Source organism: Pristis pectinata, chromosome 12, assembly GCF_009764475.1.
Source record: "Pristis pectinata isolate sPriPec2 chromosome 12, sPriPec2.1.pri, whole genome shotgun sequence".
Lineage (NCBI taxonomy): Eukaryota > Metazoa > Chordata > Chondrichthyes > Rhinopristiformes > Pristidae > Pristis > Pristis pectinata.
The window spans coordinates 55,620,756-55,641,888 of record NC_067416.1 but is presented as its reverse complement, the minus strand read 5'-3'; the positions used below and the strand labels follow the sequence as shown (position 1 = coordinate 55,641,888).

At 44.8% G+C, this 21,133-nt stretch overlaps 1 gene segment (V, D, J or C); it reads right to left on the bottom strand.

The window, feature by feature from the left end:
• Nucleotides 1-13,516: 13,516 nt before the first annotated feature.
• The window catches only part of LOC127576722 (T cell receptor delta constant-like), a 33,166-nt gene continuing 25,549 nt past the window's right edge, over nt 13,517-21,133 (bottom strand). Inside the window, 4 exon segments of the C gene segment in view lie at nt 13,517-14,709; nt 16,969-17,079; nt 17,666-17,722; nt 18,295-18,612. Coding sequence covers nt 16,970-17,079; nt 17,666-17,722; nt 18,295-18,612 — 485 coding nt within the window.

Genomic DNA, 21,133 nt, shown 5'->3' with positions numbered 1-21,133 from the left:
GATCGACAGGAAATCGCCTGTACTGGCCCTGTCTGCTCTCAAGGTCATGAGCGATTTTCTCTGAGATTTGATTTTCTGGAATCTGCAGTATTTGGATTTATACTTGGGACTGGTTCGTTCCTTCGGAGACAAACCAGCCCTCTTTTGGATATTATCAGCATCTATTCAGAAGCATTGGAATTTATTCAGGTCCAGGCTCGCCATAAGATGGGAATTATTTTATTTAAGTATCACTATTTCAGTTTGCGTGGAACTTCGTTCTCATAATGCCGTGGTATTTAGGAAAGAACTGGAGACAAAGGAATTAAATATGAAATGGAAGCAGTAAAGACCTCAAAATAGTTCACATGGCGTTATTGAAAGAACGTAAGAACTAGGATCAGGAAGAGGCCATTCAGCCCGTCGCGCCTGTTCCGCCATTCTATGTGATCATGGCTGATCGTTTGCCTCAGCGCCACTCCTCAGCACTAAATCCTTGTCTCTTGGTTTCAGTAAACCAGGTCGTCTGTTCAAGACGGGTTTCACCACCTTCCTGAGCAGGGAATTCCCTTCCTTTTGGGAAAAGAAATGTATTCACTTCTCACCTCATATCAAATAAATCTCCCAGGGAACAATAGATCAATTGACAAGAAGCTGTGTGGAAGGGCGGGGGTTAACCGGACGTCTTTTGCGATAGGTATGAAGATATAAAAAAAACGATATATAGGAAGCAAAAGAGGCAGAGAGTATTAGGGAGAAAATTCCAGAACCTTGGCCCCAGGTTCCAGCTATTTCTTCCACTTCCCGACAATATAGGTACTTGTTTATGACCACTGGTACAACTGGATATTGATACCATCGGGATCTAAGTTGTTAAGACACACCCGCATCGATGGAGTCCACAGTGGAAATTGAGTCATCTTGTCGAAAATCCAATTTCCAAAGTTATTGTATTCATTTTTGGATGTTGACTTGGGATGCTTATATGCAAAACATGCCAAGTGAATGTCCGAAAATAAATGTGTCAAGGAGATTGATCCAATCCACACAGTATGGTCGCATCGAAGTTTTTCATTGGATGTTACAATTCCTGCTGGGACCCAAGAGAGTCCAGAGAGAGGAGATTCGTTTATCTTGGAAAAGTGAAAGAGGTTAAGCGCAGATTGAAGGACGATGCTGAGATTCATGCTTTTTTCGCCTGGTGTGAAAGAAAATCAATACTGCTTCCCGCGCGAGTGTAGAGTTGAGGAATTTGCAAACAGAATAAGCAGTAGCGACCTGTAGTGTACTGTCTGAAACAGGAGCCGGAAACGGATCCAGCTGTACGTTTTAAAACGGATTCACTTCTGGGGAAAAATGAAATTCTTTGCATGATTTAGAGAATGGAAGATGCAAGACCAATATTTGTAACTAATCTGTAATTGTTCCTCTACTTCCTGGGCAAGTTCAGTCGGTCGATAAGAACTTAACATAATCGTGGGCCTTAGCGATAACAGATTTTTGTCACCGTTTAAAAACCATAATTAAATTCCTCAACATCCATGGTGGGATTTGTATCTCCAGGTCAAGGCTTCAGGCGTTTCAGATTCCAAAGCTGCAATTAACCACCGTGTCATTTGATCAGCATTCACGGGAAACGGGGAGGAGTGAGCCAGGAAAGGTCACCTGTTGCACTGCCGTTCTTTCATAAAAGTGGCGTGAGCAAAATGTCCTCCGTCCCTACCGCAGGGGTCCAGGATTCTGAGAAGTAAATTCATTGTCCCCTCCAGCAAGACAGCGAAGGGACAATGTTGGACCCGATTACTTCCACAAGCTCACTGAACAGGCTGCTTTGAATTCATAATTTAGATACTGAATCACAATAGGTGCATCGGACCGAATTTCTCTGCAGAAAACTGGAGGAAGTTTGAGCATGAAGGTTGGATTGATTTCTTCCTTCCCTCCTTCCTTCCTCCTTCCTTACTTCCTCCGTCCCTTCCTTCCTCCTTCCTTCCTTCCTTCTCACCTTCCTCCTTCATCCGTCCCTTCCTCCCTCTATTCCTTCCTTCCTTCTTTCCTTTCTTTCTTTTTCTTTCTCTCTTTCTCTCTTTCTTTCCTTCTCTCTTTCTCTCTTTCTTTCTCTCTTTCTTTCATTCTCTCTTTCTTTCTTTCTCTCTTTCTTTCTCTGTTTCTCTCTTTCTCTCTTTATCTCTCTCTTTCTCTCTTTCTTCCTTCTCTCTTTCTTTCTTTTTCTCTTTCTTTCTCTCTTTCTCTCTTTCTTTCTCTCTCTCTTTCTTTCTACTTTCTCTCTCTCTTTCTTGTTTTCTCTTTCTTCCTTTTTTCTTTCTCTCTGTCTTTCTCTCTCTCTCTTTGTCACTCGATTTGTCTATCTGTCAATCCCCTCTCTCTGTCTTTCTTCTTTTCCTTTCTGTTCCTTCTATATTCTCTTCAGAAACTTGTTTTCTTTCTTTCTATCTCTCCTTCTCTCTATCTTACTTATCTTTCTTTTCTTATAATGTTTGCTCTTCATTGCACATTTCTATCTCGCATTTCCACCGGGACGTCTCAATGACCGGAAAAAAAAACAAACGTAATCATGTTTTGCTCTCTGTATCAGTCTGAGAATAAAGAGAAACAAATTCAAAATCAGAAGTTTAAATCTGAGCGTCGTTTATTTCCATAACGTCAGAAATCAAAGCGCAGCGGATTTATTAACATAATGTTGGTAAACAGGGAACATAGCTCATTCCTAATGACCTGCCAATCAATAACTGATGGGTGAAATTCAAATGATATGGGGCCAGACAACAGGTGAAGGTGAGAGCCATGGAGAACTCGTTCCCATGTGAAATTGTTGAGGTGAATTGTTCAGGTCCATTCGCAGTGAAGCCTGAAAAGGACAGGAATGGAAGTATAACTGCTGGGGTAAAGAAATGAATAGAAGAAAACGCTGATGGGGTAAAGTCTGTGTGTGTGTGTGTGTGTGTGTGTGTGTGTGTGTGTGTGTGTGTGTGTGTGTGTGTCTGTCTGTCTGTCTGTCTGTGTGTCTATGTGTCTGTGTGTCTGTGTATGTGTGTCTGTGTGTTTGTATGTGTGTGTGTCTGTGTATGTATGTCCGTGTGTGTGTGTGTGTGTCTGTGTGTGTGTTTATATGTGTCTGTGTCTGTGTGTGTGTATTTGTGTGTGTGTATTTGTGTGTGTGCTTGTGGGTGTGTGTATGTCTCTGTGTGTATCTGGGCGTGTGGTTGTGTGTGTGTGTATCTGTCTGTGTCTGTGTGTGTGTTTGTGTGTGGTGGTGTGTGTGTCTGTCTGTGTGTGTGTTTGTGTGTGTGTGTTTGTGTGTGTGTGTGTGTGTGGTTGTGTGTGTTTGTGTGTGGGTGTTTGTGTGTGGGTGTTCGTGTGTGTGTATGTCTGTGTGTGTGTTTGTGTGTGTGTGGTTGTGTGTGTTTGTGTGTGTGTTTGTGTGTGTGTGTTTGTGTGTGTATGTCTGTGTGTGTGTGTTTGTGTGTGTGTTTGTGTGTGTGTATGTCTGTGTGTGTGTGTGTGTGTGATTATGCGTGTGTTTTCGCGAGGGGCTGATGAGCTGAATAATTTACATCCTTGTAGCAGCTTTTAAGAGGTCACGGTTTCAAGCAGAGTGACCAGTTCTGCATCTCAGTGTTGGAATTTGTGGAATCTAAAGAGGCTCCGAAAAATGTTAGTGTAGGTGCTGTTGAAGACGGCAGTCTTCGGCCAAGGAACAATGTTGATTAGTTGGTAAAATGAGCAGAGAAATGGCAGGTGGAACTTATATGTGAAAATATGAGGTGTTACATTTTGGGAGAGAAACAGCATGCAAAATGAATGGCAGGAGGCCAGAGAGTGCTGAGAAACAGGGGGAACTTGGTTCACATGTCCAGGGGTCACTGAAGGCAGAAACCCAGATATATGAGGTGGTTAAGAAGACCTACAGCGCTTTTTTTCATTCGATGGTGGATGAGCTTAAGAGCAGGGAAGTCACACAAAACATTAGTCAGACGACAGATGGAGTACTGCGTGCAGTTCTGTTCAACAGCATATGAAGGGTGTGATTGCACTGGGGAGGTTGGAGAAATTGACCAGGACGTTTCCCGGGAAGGGACTGACGAGGGAAGACTGGAGAGGTTGGGTCTGCTCTCCTTGCAGCAGAGGAGGCTGCGGCGGGGGCGGGCTATCTGATGGAGATGATTGGATAAGATAGATAATTGAGGAATAATTACCCTTCGTGGGTGTCTATAACCAGAAGCCAGAGTTTTACTTTAGAGACAGGAAATGTATAGAGTGTCATAGAGTCACGGAGATTCACAGAGTTGAACGGCAGAGAAACAGGCCCTTCGGCCCAATTTCCCATGCCCACGGTGAAGCCAGACTACGCTAATACAATTTTCCCCCATTAAGCCCGAATCCCTCCCCTCCTGTCCTATTCAAGTACCTGTCTAAATGCCATTTAAAGGCTCTCATTATATCTGCGTCTACCATGTCCTTTGTCAGCTCATTCCATGCACACACCAGCAACTGTGTGTCAATCCTGCTCCTCAGATCTCCTTTATATTTGTCTCTCTCAACTTAAACCTGTACCCTCTAGTTTTAGACTCCCCCACCCGAGTTAAAGGACTCTGACGATCTACCCTATTTATGCCCCTCGTAATTTTAAACCTCCACAAAATCAACCTCAGCCTCCCACGTTCCACGAAGAATAAACCCAGTCTAGTTAATTTTCCATTCACAGAGTGGTACATCACGGCAACGGGCCCTTCGGCCCTTCACGTCCATTCCGAACATTTTTGTCCCTCTACACGGATATCATTTGGCTGCAGAAGGACCGTATCCTTCTGAGCCTTGCCTATGTAAGTGTCTGGCTTAATGTCTCTTAAACGTAGGAGTTTAAATACGGAAGGTACTGATTGTGGGGTTGGTGAAGGCAGGTATTCCTACATTTATGAAATATTTAGCTGAACACTTGAAACACCAGGGACAGAAGGCTCCACGCCGCGGGCTAGCAAATGGAGAAAGTTTGGAGAGATTATTGATAGTAGGCACGGGCACGGTGGCCCGAAGGTCCTGTTTCCATCATACATGAATTGCAGGTTCCGTGCTTTATTGGCTGAATGTCCTGGACTCCCCGGTTTGCCTAGACCTGTGGCTCACCTTATCCACGCTTCATCCTGATGATCTGGACGAGCGTACCACTAGGCGCAGGGTTTGGTGGTGGTGCTGGTGTTAGGGGAGGGGGTGTGGGTGTCGCAAGGCGGAGTTTCAGGCGGAATATTGTGTTCAGTTTTGGTCACCCTGCGATAGAAAAGATGCAACTGAGCTGGAAAAAGGTGCCGAGGAGATATCATAGAATCATAGAACAGTACACCACAAAACAGGCCCTTCGGCCTACAATGTTGTGCCGACCTTTAAACCTCACCTAAGACTATCTAACTCCTTCCTCCCACATATCCTGCTATTTCAAATTCCTCCCTATGCTTATCTAGCAATCTCTTGAATTTGACCAGTGTACCTGCCCCCACCACCGCCCCAGGCAGCGTATTCCATGCCCCAACCACTCTCTGGGTAAAAAACCTTCCTCTGATATCTCCTATGAACTTCCCACCCGTTACTTTAAAGCCATGCCTTCTTGTATTGAGCATTGGTGCCCTGGGAGAGAGGCGCTGGCTCTCTACTCTATCTATTCCTCTTAATATTTTGTACACCTTTATCATGTCTCCTCTCATCCTTCTTCTCTCCAAAGAGTAAAGCCCTAGCTCCCTTAGTCTCTCATAATGCATTTATGAGGAGATTTACAAGGATGCTGCCAGGGTACGAGGGACTGAGTTATTGAGAGAAGTTGAGTAAGTTGGGCCTTCCATTACTGGAGCATAGAAGAATGACGGATTATCTTACAGAGGTGTACAAAATAATGAGGGACACAGATCGGGTCAATGCGCACAGTCTTTTTCCCCCCAGGGTTGAAGAATCAAGAACTGGTTTAAGGTGAGAGGGGAGAGATTTAATAGGAACCTGAGGGGTAACGTTTTCAACCAGAGAGTGGTCATACATGGAATGAGCTGCCATGGGAAGTGGTTGAGGCAGGTATATTAAGAACATATCAAGGATACGTGGACAGGTAGATGGACTGGAAAGCCCTCCACACAGAGGGCCATAGACTGCTCGCCTGCTGCCATTGACATTAAAACACTACTTTTGGAATATAAAGGATAGCCAAACTGCTTAATTTCAGGCAGACACGAAAACATTAAATATATTTTGCATACAAATGAAAAGAGAAATAAAGCATATCTAAACAGGAAGAAAGAATTGACGAAAACATCATAAAAGTGAAGCATTCGTCCATCAGGTTTCTTATCTCCTGATGGCACATAAAGAGGCTATTCAGTCCATCGAGTGTTTAACGGATCTCTGAGCCCATCCATCACCCACTTAATTCTCTGACACCTTCTCTCTCTCTCTCTCTCTCACATGCCCACCGACTTCCCTTTGATCCTTCGACCACCTACAGGAGCGACCATTTGTAGTGGCCACTTAACCTGTCAGCTAGCCTTTGGGATGCGGAAAGAGTAGCCGGGGGAGCCTTTCCGTTTCAGGGACAAAGTGTGAATATCACAGAGACAGCAGCCGGGGTCACCTGCTGCGCCAACGTGTTTTTGTTTGGCACACTCCGACGGTATAGCCACCTCCGTTAGTTACAGAGGGTCCCCAGGGATTGTTTAGCTGAATGCGATACAGTTTAGATGAGAAACCTCCCAAGTCAAGGGAAATCACCGTGCAATATTCACAAAACATCACCGGAGGTCTGCATCGCACCCCGGGTTCATAGAGATGTGGGCGGCACAGAGGCACAGCGAGTAGAGATGCTGCCTCTCAATGCCAGAAACCCGGATTCAAATTTGACCTCGGGTTCTGTCTGTGTGGAGTTTGCACGCTCTCCCTGTGACCGCTTGAGTTTCTTCCGGGTGCTCCGGTTTCCTCCCGCGTCCTGAAGACACGCGTGTTCGTCAGTTAACCGGCCGCTGTAAATTGCTCCGAGTGTGCAGGCGATTGAGAGATTCTGGGAGAGGAGGGATTGATGCGAATTGGCGAAGAGTAAAAAATGAGCTTTATCTGGGATTAGTTGACTGTCAGCACAGACTCGGTGGGGCTAAGGTCCTCTCCGTGCTGTATCACTCTATCACACTCTACTGATGAGCGATCGGCTACCATATGTTGCTGTCCATTTCATATGATGATCCCCTGAATCACATCCTTTACACACAGGGAAATGTTCAGCACAGAGCGCCTGAGTGTTGGTTGAAAGAGGCTATCCAAAGATGGTGAAGGGGTAGGGAGAGAAGAGGGAGGGGATTTTCGAGGCAAAATGTCGGGCAATCTAAAGGATACTGAGAAAGTTAATTTATAACAGCTCAGCTCACTGGATTAACACTTCCATTGGTTCATTCGACTACGTGCAGAAAACGTACAATTTGAAGCATGAGGTTTATTTGAATTGCTGCGCTGAAGCGAAAATGATCACAAGCCAAAATCGGAGAAAGCAGTATCTCAAATATTTCCTGATAGTGGCCATTGTTGCAAGGGAAAAGGCGCATAAAACCGGGCAATTTCAATGCAATCTCGCAGCCCACCGGTGAGGCGTCTGGGGTGCTGATTCCTGTTGTGGTCTTCATGTTCAGGAATAATCTGGTGAAACTTCTCTGGCGGTAGCGCAGAGGAAGTTCAGCAGGTTACTTTCTGGGATAAAGGAGTTGATGTATGAATCAAAATTACAGAGTCTTTATTCATTGGAGTTTAGGAAAATTAGACGTGGTGTTATTGATAGAAGTGGTGATATTTGTTACAAGGTTAATAACCAAGACCTGCTATAATATAGCACCGTTCGCGTCGTTCTGAGACAGTCCCAAAAGACATGACAGCCACTAACTTATGATCATCAGCGCGCCAGCGAGGTATTATTGATTGAGGAACACATAATGGTCCGACCCTTGGCCAGTCTGCTTTTCAAAGTAATGCCAATTGAGACTTTGATAATAGAGTAGATGGGATCTCGGTTCAACGTCTAATCAATAAGAACGGTCGAGGGACGGCAGAGCGTTCCACAGCACTGCACTGGGCACTCAATACTTTTGTTGATTGTTAGGTAGTGCTTGGACTCGGAGCCTTACGACTCCGAAACAAAAGTGCTGACGACCAGGCCACACTTAGGACTTCGGTCTCCTTCCTGTTCGTGAATGGGACGTTTCTTTTGCAGGAATCTGGGGTGAGGGCAGGGGGAGTGGTCCAAGTGGAATAAAATGTCAGCACAGCCACTGGGGACGATAACTGCCCTCTGTGCTCAGTGGCAATAGATTGCTGATTTCAAAAATGCTTTTCCAGCATTCAAGTTATATTTCATTCTGCATGTTTGTAAATTAACGTAAGGACCCGCACTGATTTTTTTTTATTATTTTGGTGTGGATAAAGCGTTTATCAACAATGATTTTCCTGAAAGCTGTGAACACTTGGAGAATATTGACTCCATAACTAGCGCCGATTTATTGAAGGCAAATCCTGTTTGACTGAACTGTACTGAAAGTCTTTATGAAGACAAAGATAACGTGCGGTTCACAGAACTGCAACACAGTCATGCGATAATTATTTCCCTTTGGTTGTTGTCCAATAGTTTGATACTTATAAAAAAAACAGATCTGCTGCAGGCTGACATGCTCAGAAAGTCGCTGGTTGATCTTGAAAATATTTTGTTTTCTTGCTTATTGCAGCATCCGTCCGCAACATCCCTCCCCTTAACTGCCACCTCGCTTCACCAGGTTTCAGTCGGAGGTGATGAAACTGCGGTTTCCCCGTTTGAGCAAACAGACTCAGCCTGCTAGCGCATTTGCTGAAACCGCACCTCCAACACATTTCCTGCTGCCGTTGGTTGTCATGTCAACCGGGCCTCTGGTTCCACCAATCAAGAGGAAGCCCGTGTCTCCTTATCAGCGCACTGTTACTGTCGAAACATGCAGCCTGTATTAACACTACCGGTACCGGTTGTTTTTAAAGTAAGATTTACAAAATGTATTATCTTACAAATCCCATGAACAGATCCAGGCTCCAGAGGCTTGTGTCTGTCAAAAATAGGCTACTAATTACAAAAGGGTTTCTTTGACAAGTTAATTGTCCTTCTCTCTTAATGTTCGAAGAAGAATGTAACCAAATGCCCTTTTGATAAGCAGACTATTCTGTTTAGTTTTGATGTTGGGGTCGATTTTATTAAAAAATAACCGGCACCCAGAAGATTTCGCATTAGTAAAAACATGATATTTTTCAATTAAAATATACTGCAGATGCTGGAATTGTGAAACAAAAACAGAAAATGCTCCAAAAAATTTCGGCAGGTCAGGCAGGATTTGTAGAGAGAAGAACAGTCAACGTTTCGGGTTTGTGACCCTTTATTAGAACTGGAAAAGAGAGAGATGCAAGTTAGCCTTCAGTAGGAGAGAAGGTGGCTGTTGAGCAAAGGGAATGCCTGTATTAGGACGAGTCGAAATGGCTTGATGGTGGCAGTTACCAGGACATTAAGGCTCTTGGTTTGTTGTAATGTGTTGTTAATGGGAAGTTGGCGGGATCCACCCAGCAGGCCAGGTTGAGTCGTGTAGGGTAAGATGGTAGGACCTACCCGGCTAGACTTAGAGTGGTAGAGTCGTAGATAGATAGAGCACGCAAATAGGACATTCGGCCCATCAAGTCCCACCGACAATTAACCACACATTTGCAATAATCGTGCATTAATCCCATTGTTATATTTCCCTCACATTTCCATCAACTCCCGCCCCCCCCGTTCCGAGATTCTACCAGTCACCGACACACAAGGGGCAATTTACACCTGCCAATTAACCTACCATCCTGCGCATCTCTGGGATGTGGGAGGAAACCAGACATCCAGAGGAAACCCATGCGCAAACTCCACGCAGACAGCAGCCAAGGTCAGGATCGAACCAAGGTTCCTGGTGCTGTGAGACACTCTCTGGCCACTGTGCGCCCAAAGTAGTGGCAGGATAAGAAAGCGGAAATGCTGGAAAAACTCAGCAGGTTAGGCTGCGTCTATGGAAAGAGAAACAGTTCACGATTCAGACGAGGGACCCTTCACCAGATCAGGGAAGGATAGAAATAAGTTCGTTTGGGCAGCAGCGAAATATAGATAGAAATAAAATGTCTCAGATGGAGTGAAGGCATCTGGCAGAGGGGATCAGATCAAGCAATTATGGCTCTGCAATTTATTGCTGATGTAGTTCTGGTGTATGAGGATATGCTCAGCTGGATAGAACATAGACAGCGATGAAAGGGGGTTAAAGGAATTTCAGGCAGAATTGGGTCCTGTCATGGGTCACGGGAAGAAAAGTGTGTTATCCAAATTTAGAGAACTTAAAATTGAGTTGAACGAGGTCTGCTTGTTGCCCAGAACTAACATGGGGTATGATTGCTGTGGCGTGAGAACAGAGAAGCTTCATAAGGCTGGTTCCAGGGATGGCGGGTCTGTCATATGAGAAGAGCTGGGATAGATAAGACCTGTATTCTCTGGAGTTTAGCTGGATAAGAGGCGATAGTGAAACATACATAATTCTCAGAGGGCTTCACAGGATGGAATGCTTCTCCGTGGACCAACGGCCCAGAACTTGAGGTCCTCATCCAGGGCGATTTTAGACTCTAATGAGGAGAAAGTTCTTCTTCAAAGAGTGGTGAAACTTTGGAATTCTCTGTCCTGGAGGTGTGTGACGGCCGAGGCACTGCTTATGGACAAAGTGGAGGCCGATACAAGAAAATCATTTTTTTAAAAAAGGAAATGCAACTCCCGGCAATCTGAGAGAAAACAACATGTTGGAAACTCTCAGCAGGTATGGCAGGACCCGTGGGAAAAAAGGATGGAGTTATCGTTTCATTTGCGTTTCTGACGAAGGGAGTTTGAGCAGAAGCGTTAATTATGTTTCTCTGGCCTAACCTGCTGAGTATTTCGTACATTTTCTGCTTGTATTCCAGAGATTGATAGATTTCTGTCCATTAATGATATCAAGGGATGTGGAGGCAGAGAATGAGCGTGGTGTTGACATACATGATCAGTAACGATCCTGGTGAATGATGGACCTGGCTTGGGGCCTAGGATCTGGCTTCTGCATCTTATGATCTTCAGAAAGTGCCGTCACGGCAGATAGGGCTCGACTAATGAGATGAAATTTCTGAAGGCACAGAGAATATTTTTGTAGGGATGGTAATCCCCACAACTTGCATTGATTACCAGAAGAGGCTTGATAAAGAGAAGGTTTCCCGAATTGAGACGCAGACATGGGTCAATAGGACAAGAGACAAAAATTTGGCTTAAGGGCCAACAACAGAATTGTAGTGAAACTTGATAAATAGTTGTTTAAAAGACTTGGCAGTACTTAGTAGCATCAGTGTAGGGGCCACCTTCAGTTAATACACTACCAATGAGTTAGATATGAATATTTGGGGTAAATAATCAATATTTGGAAAAGGCAGAGTGCTCGGAAGTTTTATAACCATAAGGAGAATAGTAATCGTCTGCAAATGGGCAGACATAGGTTGAAATTGGGCAGGCGAGTGGCAGATGAAGTTTAGTATGGACAAGCGTGAAGTGGAACGGTGTGGCAAAAATAACTAGCAGACTTATCAGGATAATTCCTGAAGGTGTACAACAATAGAAGTTTCTTACTGTGCCTGACCGGAGTAGGACACGTTGATAGATTGACTGATGACGCAAAAAGCATCCCTAGATTCGTAACTTTGCGGAATCTTTATTAAACACTGGTTAGTCTACAGCCGGAGCATTTCTTTCGATTCTATTCGCCACAGTTTAGGAAGGGGATCAAGATGAAGGGGGTGGGGTGAAATTTTCTGGAATGCTTTCAATGAAAGGAGTTGGCTTGCTTAAACACTTCAGAGCGGAGAAGCTGGGATTGGTTTCCTCGGAGCAATGGAAGTTGTGAACCGGTTTGATAGAGATGTAAGATCATTACTGGTTCAGGTAGGCAGCAGGGAGGAAGGTATTCCTATTAGAGGACAGATTGAATACCAGGGCACACATTTAAAAGGGGGCGGGGAAGATGTAAAGGGGATCACTTTTATATAGAGAGATTTTGCGGACTACCAGCTGGAGAAACAGCCAATAAAAGCTTTCAAAGGGAAAGCGCATGGCGGTTGAGGGAAGATAATTTGCAGGGAGTCAAGGAGTGAGATATATTGTTTCATTGGAGCTTGAATGGGCCTAACAGCCTTATTCTGCTAAACAATACTTTTCTGATTCTATATTAACCGAGTAATGCCAATTTTCACAAATTTTTGCTTGGAGTATTGAAGACGCAAGAGACTGTAGATGCTGGAACCTGCAGCAACAAACAATCTGCTGGAGGATTCCAGCGGCTCGAGCAGCTCCTGTGGTGCGAAAGGTATTGTCAACTGCTTCAGAACTGAGAGTGACGAGGGGAGATGGCCGGTAAAAAGATAGGGGCGGGGGATAAGTGGTGAGACGTGGAGCGGCATGTGATTGGTGGACCAAAGAAGGGTAAAGGATGATGGGCAGGATGGGGAGGCAGAAGGGTGGTGTTGGGAGCCAGAGGCGGGTGGATGATGGACACGAGGCAGACAGAGTCAATTAGGGAGAGGGGAGGGGAGGGTGAAGGTGGAGACAGCCAGGAGAGTGACAAGCAGGAACACAAAGGCTACAAGTGCTGGAATCTAGTGAGTAAGAAAGGGAATAATAGGAACCAACCAGATGGAGGAGACGAGGCTGGAGACGGAGGGTAAAGTGTGCGTTTAGTTTGTGGACGGAACGCGTAGCGGGAGGGAGCTTGGAGAAGAGTTTATTCCAGTTATCAAGAAGGATATCAATTCATTGGAGTGTAGGAAATGAATGGTATACTGGAGTCAATCTACAGTTTATTTGGAGACATTTCAAACACAGAAATTTCTTTCTGCAGAGGTTATAGAAGATTAAGTGGAGGTTTAATATCAAAATATTTAGAGTTCAATAGAAAAGGCAACCAGTTCGCATTCAAAAGCACTGAAAAAGGTTGGGCACCACTAACAAAACGCGCTCATCTCCCGTCACTTAAATGGCACCGCATGCACCGGATTTGCAGTGTGTGTACCACTTATAAAATGCACTGCCGCCAGTGCGAGGCGACTCCGTCAGGATCCTTAGAATTTGCACCGTCCGCCAACTGGGAGACCAGCCGCTCCAAGTGCTCTGCCGAGCTACCCACCGTCCTGACTTGGAACCATATCTCCGACGCTTCATCGTGGTTGGGACTAGATCCTGGAACTCATCCGTTTGCATCACTGTGGGGGTGGGGTGGGGTGGGGGGTGGGGGGCGGGCAGCTTCGTCATATTGTTCAAGAAGGCTGCTGAGCTACCACCTTTTCCAGCCTCCAACATTTCCAAGGGCACTAATAGATCTGAATGGATTACACGCATTCCACATACACCATGATATCCATATTAATTCAGCCTAGTCGATTTTAAGTGGAGATAAATGGAAACCACGCATCATTAAAGATAGCATATTTATTGATCACTGCAGTTAAAACAACAAGGAGGATATTATACTGGGTGCCGTCATTCAATATAAGATTGGCTACCCTCACATCTAACCCAAGGTAACACTGATATTCTCTCTGAGCAAAGCATTCAATACATCCTTGATTTTCTGCTGCGCAAACGATGATATTCTATCAAATTCCTTTTCTGGGGAAAAAAAAACCTGGCAGTATAATGGCAGAGCTAATCCTGTGAGCAACGTTTTTCAGCATTTCGAATGCAGGAATTGATGTTGGCATCTAGCGTTGCCTTGCATTGTATAGAATGGCAGCATAGGAAAGAAAGTCGGGGTATGGCATGGGGACACTGAATGACCTACCACATTGCCCGCTAAATATCTAGTCAGACTGAAGCCCATTATAATTGGTTCGTGGACCGAAGGCGAGGCGATCAGTGAAAACCTCCCGTTCTCCAGCCATCCGCCAGATTGTAGAAACGCCGCGCTATTAATATCCCTGAGAATAAATAACTTCGGGATACTTTAAGCCTATTATTTCCCAGCAATTCAGAAGGGAGTTGAATAGTTAGATTGAGCAATCTATCAAAGGTGTGCACCTGAAGCGATTAAACAATATATAGTAAAAATCAAATAAATTCAATTAAATGATCCGAGGCAGTGAACAAAAGAAATGTAGGACAATGGGGAAAGTGAGATTTGTGGTGCAGGGGCGCAAATGGAGATGTTACTGCCACAATGAATCAAATAGCCTCCTTTGTAGCTGTAAGGTTCTATAATTCTAAGAAAGCAAATAAAATACTTATGCATTGAATATAAAATGCGGTTGAGAACAGGATTTAGACCAGTCTAAATACCGAGAGCTGATGCTGAGCTCTACACATGCGCATCTATGGTGCCCATACGAGTAATTCATTTTCTTTGCCGATTACAAGCTATAAGATGTCCGGCAAACACAACAAAGCCAATGCATTACCGTAACTGGATAGAAGTTACCCAGAGGATATAAATTAGCAGCGTTCGGAAATATTGGACTAGTCATTTAAAATCTGCTGTTTTGCGTATAGCGAAGGGGCAGCAATCGGATTTGAAGTCTCCGGCACTGAGTTCCCCGCGGTGTTTTGCTGCCGTACGAATCCATTCCAGCGGAGGGAATTCTTCTGCGATAAAATAGCACCCGGGCCAATGACTAGAGAGGGATGAAGGACAGGGTACAGAGAATTAAAAGGACGTTTAAATTTAGAGGTGCAAGAATTGCTCTTTCCATCTTGTTAGGTACCCCTGATTCCCAAATTCTTAACTTCCTGAAGGTTAGTGCATAACATAGGAAGGTTTAGAATCAGCAAAGGGGATGCAGCCCCCTTTTGGATTCTCCAAAATTCCAGGGGCTTACGATAAGTCTTGGCCTGAACTCTATTTTGACAGACTTTGCTGGCCGCCCCTTGATGTTTCAAACTGGCACATCTCAATCTACCTTTTGTGCATTGGTAATCCGCAAGGGACACAACATTTCGATAGCACGGAAATCGGCACTTCTGCTCACCGATCCCACGCCAACCACCAAGCATCCATTTATATTAATTCTCTTCTCATCCATTTTATTCTCCGCTCATTCCAATCAACTCCCCCAGATTCTACCATTCACCCACGACCGAGGGTCAATTTGCAGCGGCTAATTAACCTACCACCTCACACGTCTTTGGGATGTAGGAGGAGACCGGAGCACCCAGAGGAACCCCACGCGGTCAAAGGGAGTACGTTCAAACTCCACACACTCGGTGCCGGAAGTCAGAATCGAACCCGGTTCGCTGGAGGGACGGGGCAGCGGCTCTACTTGCTGCGCCACTGTGCGGGACTGCAGTCCAATTTCCCGCTGGTCCCTGGGTCAAGCATGCTTGATCCGTTCCCTCTTAAGTATCTCAACATTGGTTTACCTCAACGTGAAATATGTTTTATATATCGCGTGCTATTTTGACATTATAGAATCCTCAACTGGATGAGTTCCCAAGGAATTACAGGCTATGTTATAGATAGTTGTTTGCAGAACTTGCATTCAAGAAAATGAAATGGTGGCATAGGACAGAGGAATTTGGAGCAGGACTAGATCGTCTGGCTCTTCGGATCTGTTTCGCTATTCGTCGAGGTCAACCTTTTCACACAGACGGTGGATGGCGTATGTACTGAACTACCAGAGAACGCAGTAGAGTCATAGAGTTGTACAGTACAGGAAAATGGCCCTTCGGCCTAGACGTGTGCATGACGACCAAGACCTATATTCAAGCTAATCCCATTTCCCAGCACTTGGCCCACATCCGTTTGAACTCCTGGCATCCATATACCTGTCCACATATTTCTTAAACGTATCCTATGTACCTGCCTCAACCACTTCCTCTGGCAGTTGTTTCCATATATCTACCACCTGCTGTGTAAAAATATTGCCCCTCAGGTTCTTTTTAACCTTTCACCTCTAACCTTAAACGACGTCCTCTAGTTACGATTACCCAACCCGGGAAAAAAGACCGCTCACTCTATCTATTCCCCTCATGATTTTATATATGTCTGTGTGGTCACCCACAGTCTCCTACGCTCCAAGGAGTAAAGGCCCAGCCTGTATAACCTCTCCTTGCAACTCAATTCCTTGAGTTCTGGAAATACCCTTGCAATTTTTTTTGTAGTCTTTCCAGTTTAATCACACACTTCCTGTTGAGGCGGGTACAATTTCAACGTTTAACAGGCATTGCAGAGGCACATGGACCGAAAAGGCCGAGAGGGATACCGGCCTAAAAAAGTAAATTCTACCAGTTCGGATGGACATATTGGTCAGCATGGACGAGTAGGGCCGAAGTGCCCGTTTGCGTGCTGTATGACACAACGATTCTATGATTCTAAGGTCATCGCTGTTCTACCCCACCTCCATTTTCCAGCAAGATCCTGTATCCCTTGATTCTTTCAATGCCCAGAAATCTATCTGACTTGAAGGAACTCAACGATTGAGCCTCCACACACCTCCGGGGTAGAGAATTCCAGAGATTCTCCAATCTTTACAAGGGTAGTTCTCCCCCTGCTCAGTCATAAATGATTCAACTCTTATTCCGAGTCAGTGATCATTGGTCCCAATCTCTAAAGCCAGGGAAACACCTTCCTGCATCCAGCCTTTGGAGCCCTTTTACAATTTTACATGTTTTAGTGAGGTGACCTCACCTTCTCCTACACTCCAGGGAAGGCAAGCCTAGTCTGCAGGATGTCCCTTCACAGGGCAAACTCGTCACACTGGGAAGCATTTCAGGACTGCATTCACTGCTTGGCCTGACACAGGCGTGGGAGTCAGGCCGCTGGGTGAAGAGATGGAGCCTCCGCAAACTTGAATTTAACCTATTGCTGCATTTAGACGTGACACGATTTTCTGCACGAGGGTGTCGTTATGTGAATTTCCGTCAGTCGGCCTCACCTTAAATGACCCAGGCTCTGGCTGTCATCAAGACATTGAAGGCAACGCTCTTAAAAAAGAGAATTCTCAACCCCATCACCGTCAAGGACATAGAATTCTCCTCCGCTGGATCTGTAATGGTTATTAAAACAAATCATCAATTTAGTTGATGTGCATCGTTGTGTTGCAACCTCAATAATATCCATGCAGCATAAAAGGACATTTTCTGGTTTTCACTTCCCAGTTCTCATAATTTTGTCAGTATATCTACGTGACGATTTAATTATGTCTTGCCTGTCTGTCTATGTACTTTAATATCAACCAATCCATATGTCTACGTCTCTCGATATTTCTATCTCCATCATTCCCCCTGTGTGTACCTGCCTCTGTCTGAATGATTATTAACCTACTTATGTACTCATTTGTCTGTCTTCTCTCTCTCTCTCTCTCTCTCTCTCTCTCTCTCTTTGCCTGTCTGCCCGTCTGGTTGTCTGTATTTCTGTCTGTCTCTCTATCTGTCTGTGTGTGTTTCTCTCTATCCAAGTATCTCTCTAAATAGTTCTGTCTGTCTCTCTCTCTATCTATCCATCTATATATCTATCTCAGTAACTATCATCAGTAGATCCACCCATTACTGTGTACACCAGTATATTATCTATGTAGCTTTTATTCTTTCTCTGTACCTCTCGGTCTCTCTGTTATTTTTTAAGCTGATTACCTGTTTGTGTCTGGTTGCTGCTTATCCCTGTGTGGCAGTTGACCGGTGCGCTCGTCGCTGCAAAAGAACAAATAAAATATCAATCGGGATCGCGACCTCCTTTACATCACTAACATTACCAGCACAGTTCCTATTCTGAAGACAGTCACTACACTTATTGACGGCAACAATCTGGAAAAGCTTTTGATTATTCTGCTGTGCTTAAGGTCAGTCACAGAAGATTTGCGAAAGCTGTGGCTCTTTGGTCCCACACTGGTCGGTGGGTTAATGAGCCTCTCTAACATCAGAGGCCGGGTGCATGTTCCACTCTTGACGCTGCAGCTCCGAGGGAGCACAGCTCTCACAGAGATGCAAGCGTTTGGATGAGAAGTTGAACCTAATTCCCCGTCTACTCCCTTGCAATACCTAGGACAACATTCATGTACTGGCCATTTTTTTAATTTCAAAAACATTTTCTGCTTTCGATCACATTGGTCCTTGTGGATCCACGTCGTACACAAATTGTGTGCCTGGCTACCGTGCAATTGAACGGCTTTTATCATCAAAAATCCTTCTTAAATTACAAACACCTTCCATTTAGAAGGGGTTATGTCAATAATAGATTCTTTGCCATAATCCTTAAAACTCACTAGGTTCAGATTTCTTGAAGGTAATACTTTCCGAGTGTATGTTGCCACTATGCTTTGCCGTGCACGTGATGTTTTCTGGACCCGCTTTACTGGAGAACGGTATGTAATTGGAACTGTGGTAATATCCGTCGTTTGTCACCACACTTGTATTCGTGACTTTGGTTTCTGAGCCACGAGTCATGCTGACTTCAATCTCCTTGGGGTAAAATTCGGAGAGCAGACATACTGCTGCCGTGTCGGAAGAGTCTGTGTCAATCACTAACATATTCACGGGTGGGTAGAAGATTGACAACGTTGGTTCTTTATTTGGCTTTGTCTCTAAAATCCAGAAAAGGAAGGGAAAACAATGATCAGAATCAACTCACGGGAGTCGGTTGTGACGGATAAAGCATGGATTGTTAACAACACGTAATATAACCATTGAAACATCGATTAGTCCAAATTCAGTACCCAGTCTCTCCTTTCCCCCCATCAGTTCATTTCTTTAGTCTTGGACGTTGTACATAAAACCTCTTGAATATTCGAGCTTAATTGGGGTCAACTTCCTTCTGTGGTGGAAACTTCCACAGGATCATCATTTTTTTGGGTGAAGGAATTTCTCCTCACCGAAGCCCTTAGTGATCGAACCAGTATCCTCAGTTTTTTCCCCTGTTGTGAACTTACTCGCCTGAACTGAAAAACCCTGTTTTGGGATTCATAGTTTCTTTTTCCTAGGTTAAGGTGATAATTTTGGCTGTGGAGCCAAAGCAGGTGAATTGGAGAAAAGGACAAATTGGATTCAATTGATCTCAATGTAAGCGGTCGATAGAGGGTCGTTAATCCACCAAAAAAAACACATTATTATTTTATTATCGCTAGGGCTTGGAACATGTTACGTGGACCTAGGCCCTCGCCAGGACTTTACTAGTTTCAGTGAGGTCTCCTCTTTTTCAACTGCAGTGATAATCAAAAAGAATCCACACACACAGACACGGACACACGCACGCGCGCGCGCGCGCGCGCGCGCGCACGCACGCACACACACACACACACACACACACACACACACACACACACACACACACACACACACACACACACACACACACACAAAATTAAAGACCTCTAATCGCTCTCACTAAAACCAATTCCTGATTTCAATCCACTTAGCGGCGTTGGCTCCAGGATGATTAGGACCTTAGCCAAACGAAAACATATATGTATCCCAGTATTGACCTTTTCCCTTGTAGCTCGCTATCTTTTGCGTGACATAATGGGTCCCGACATGGTATATCGGCAGCTTTGCTTTGATTCTGAGGCTGCTACACTTTATGGGCTCCCCCGACTGACGAAATTATTTTGCTTTATGCAGGTCGGTATAAAATCTGCTATAAAAGTTTTAAGGAAAACTGTCTATATCAACCCGGAATTGAGGGAAGAGACATAGGTATCAGGAGACGGGCTGGTAGTTGGATCTGAGTTGGAAAAGTTAACGTTGTGGTTAACGGTGCCATGTTCGGACTGAAGATTGAACCTCTTTGGCCCTGAGGGAACTCTTGAAATGGGCCACGTTTCAATTACAGTAACTGCGATCTGAATCACGGATCAGATCAGAAATGGTGTTATTCAAAATAGAGGCAGCGTCGGGAGTAGGGAGTGGGAGTAGACTCCTTTTTAATATGTAATAAAATCCTTGAAGCAATTCCCTTTCAATCATCACCAATGCGCAAAGGACTGTACGTATGGTTGTAAATTTGCCTGACACCTCACTTCCGATTGTGAAAAATCAGGATTCCTGTATTTCCATGTTACGGCACATTTAAAAAGACAAACGGTATTATTTAATCAGCTCTCTTGTTTCTCCCTTCCCTTGTTTTATTTTTGTCACAGTTATCATTCATGAGACGTAGACAATTTGGACTTGTCCAAACTTGCATTGATTGTGTCTCAAGTGACCAGTCGTGAGTACATCTGTTCTGGACGCCCTCCACCCAGCCAACACAAACAGTTTGAACTTTTCAAACAGGCGTCCATTGGTGAATCTGTAAGTTCTACATTAGACGCGTGAAAGTACCACAAACTTTGGAATATAGTCACAGCCGTGGTGTCATACAATACGGAAACAGGCCACGTGGCCCAGAGTATCCGCACCGACAATCAAACATGCATTTACACTGATCATAGACATGTCCCATTTCTATTCTCCCCACATTGCAACCAACCCACTCCCCCAACACACACATTCAAGGTTCCCCGTTCACCTGCACACTGGGGTCAATTTACGGTGGTCAATTAACCTACCAACTCGCGCTCCTTTCGGGAGTGGGAGAAAACAGGAGCACTGAGAGGAAATTCATGCAGGGATACGTGTAAGCTCCACACAGACAGCACCGGAAGTCAGGATTGACGCCAGATGACTGGAAGAGCGAGACAGCAGGTCCACATCCCGCGCCACTTGCCTCCAGGGCATAATAGAAAGATAAACAGATAATTTTTCTGGTCGGAGATCTTCCTGACGAAGCGTCTACAATCTGAAAGGTTATCTGTTTCTCTGCCCACATACGTTCCTGGCATTTTAAGGGGTTCCAATGTTTTGAGTTTACATTTTAGACTTCCAGAATCTGCAAACTTTTATTTTGTCTGCAGGAATGTAATTGGTGCTTGCATTAAATTAAGGTCCCTGCATCAATCCACGTGTAACGGTTGTACGGAATAAAAATAACATTTGGAAGGATTAAGAAGCAGTGTGTTTGACGAACTGAGCGGGCCGAGCAGCGTCTGTGGGAGGAAAGGAATTGTCGACGTTTCGGGTCGAAACCCCGCATCAGGACTGAGAGTGGAGAGGGGAGAGGGCCGGTGC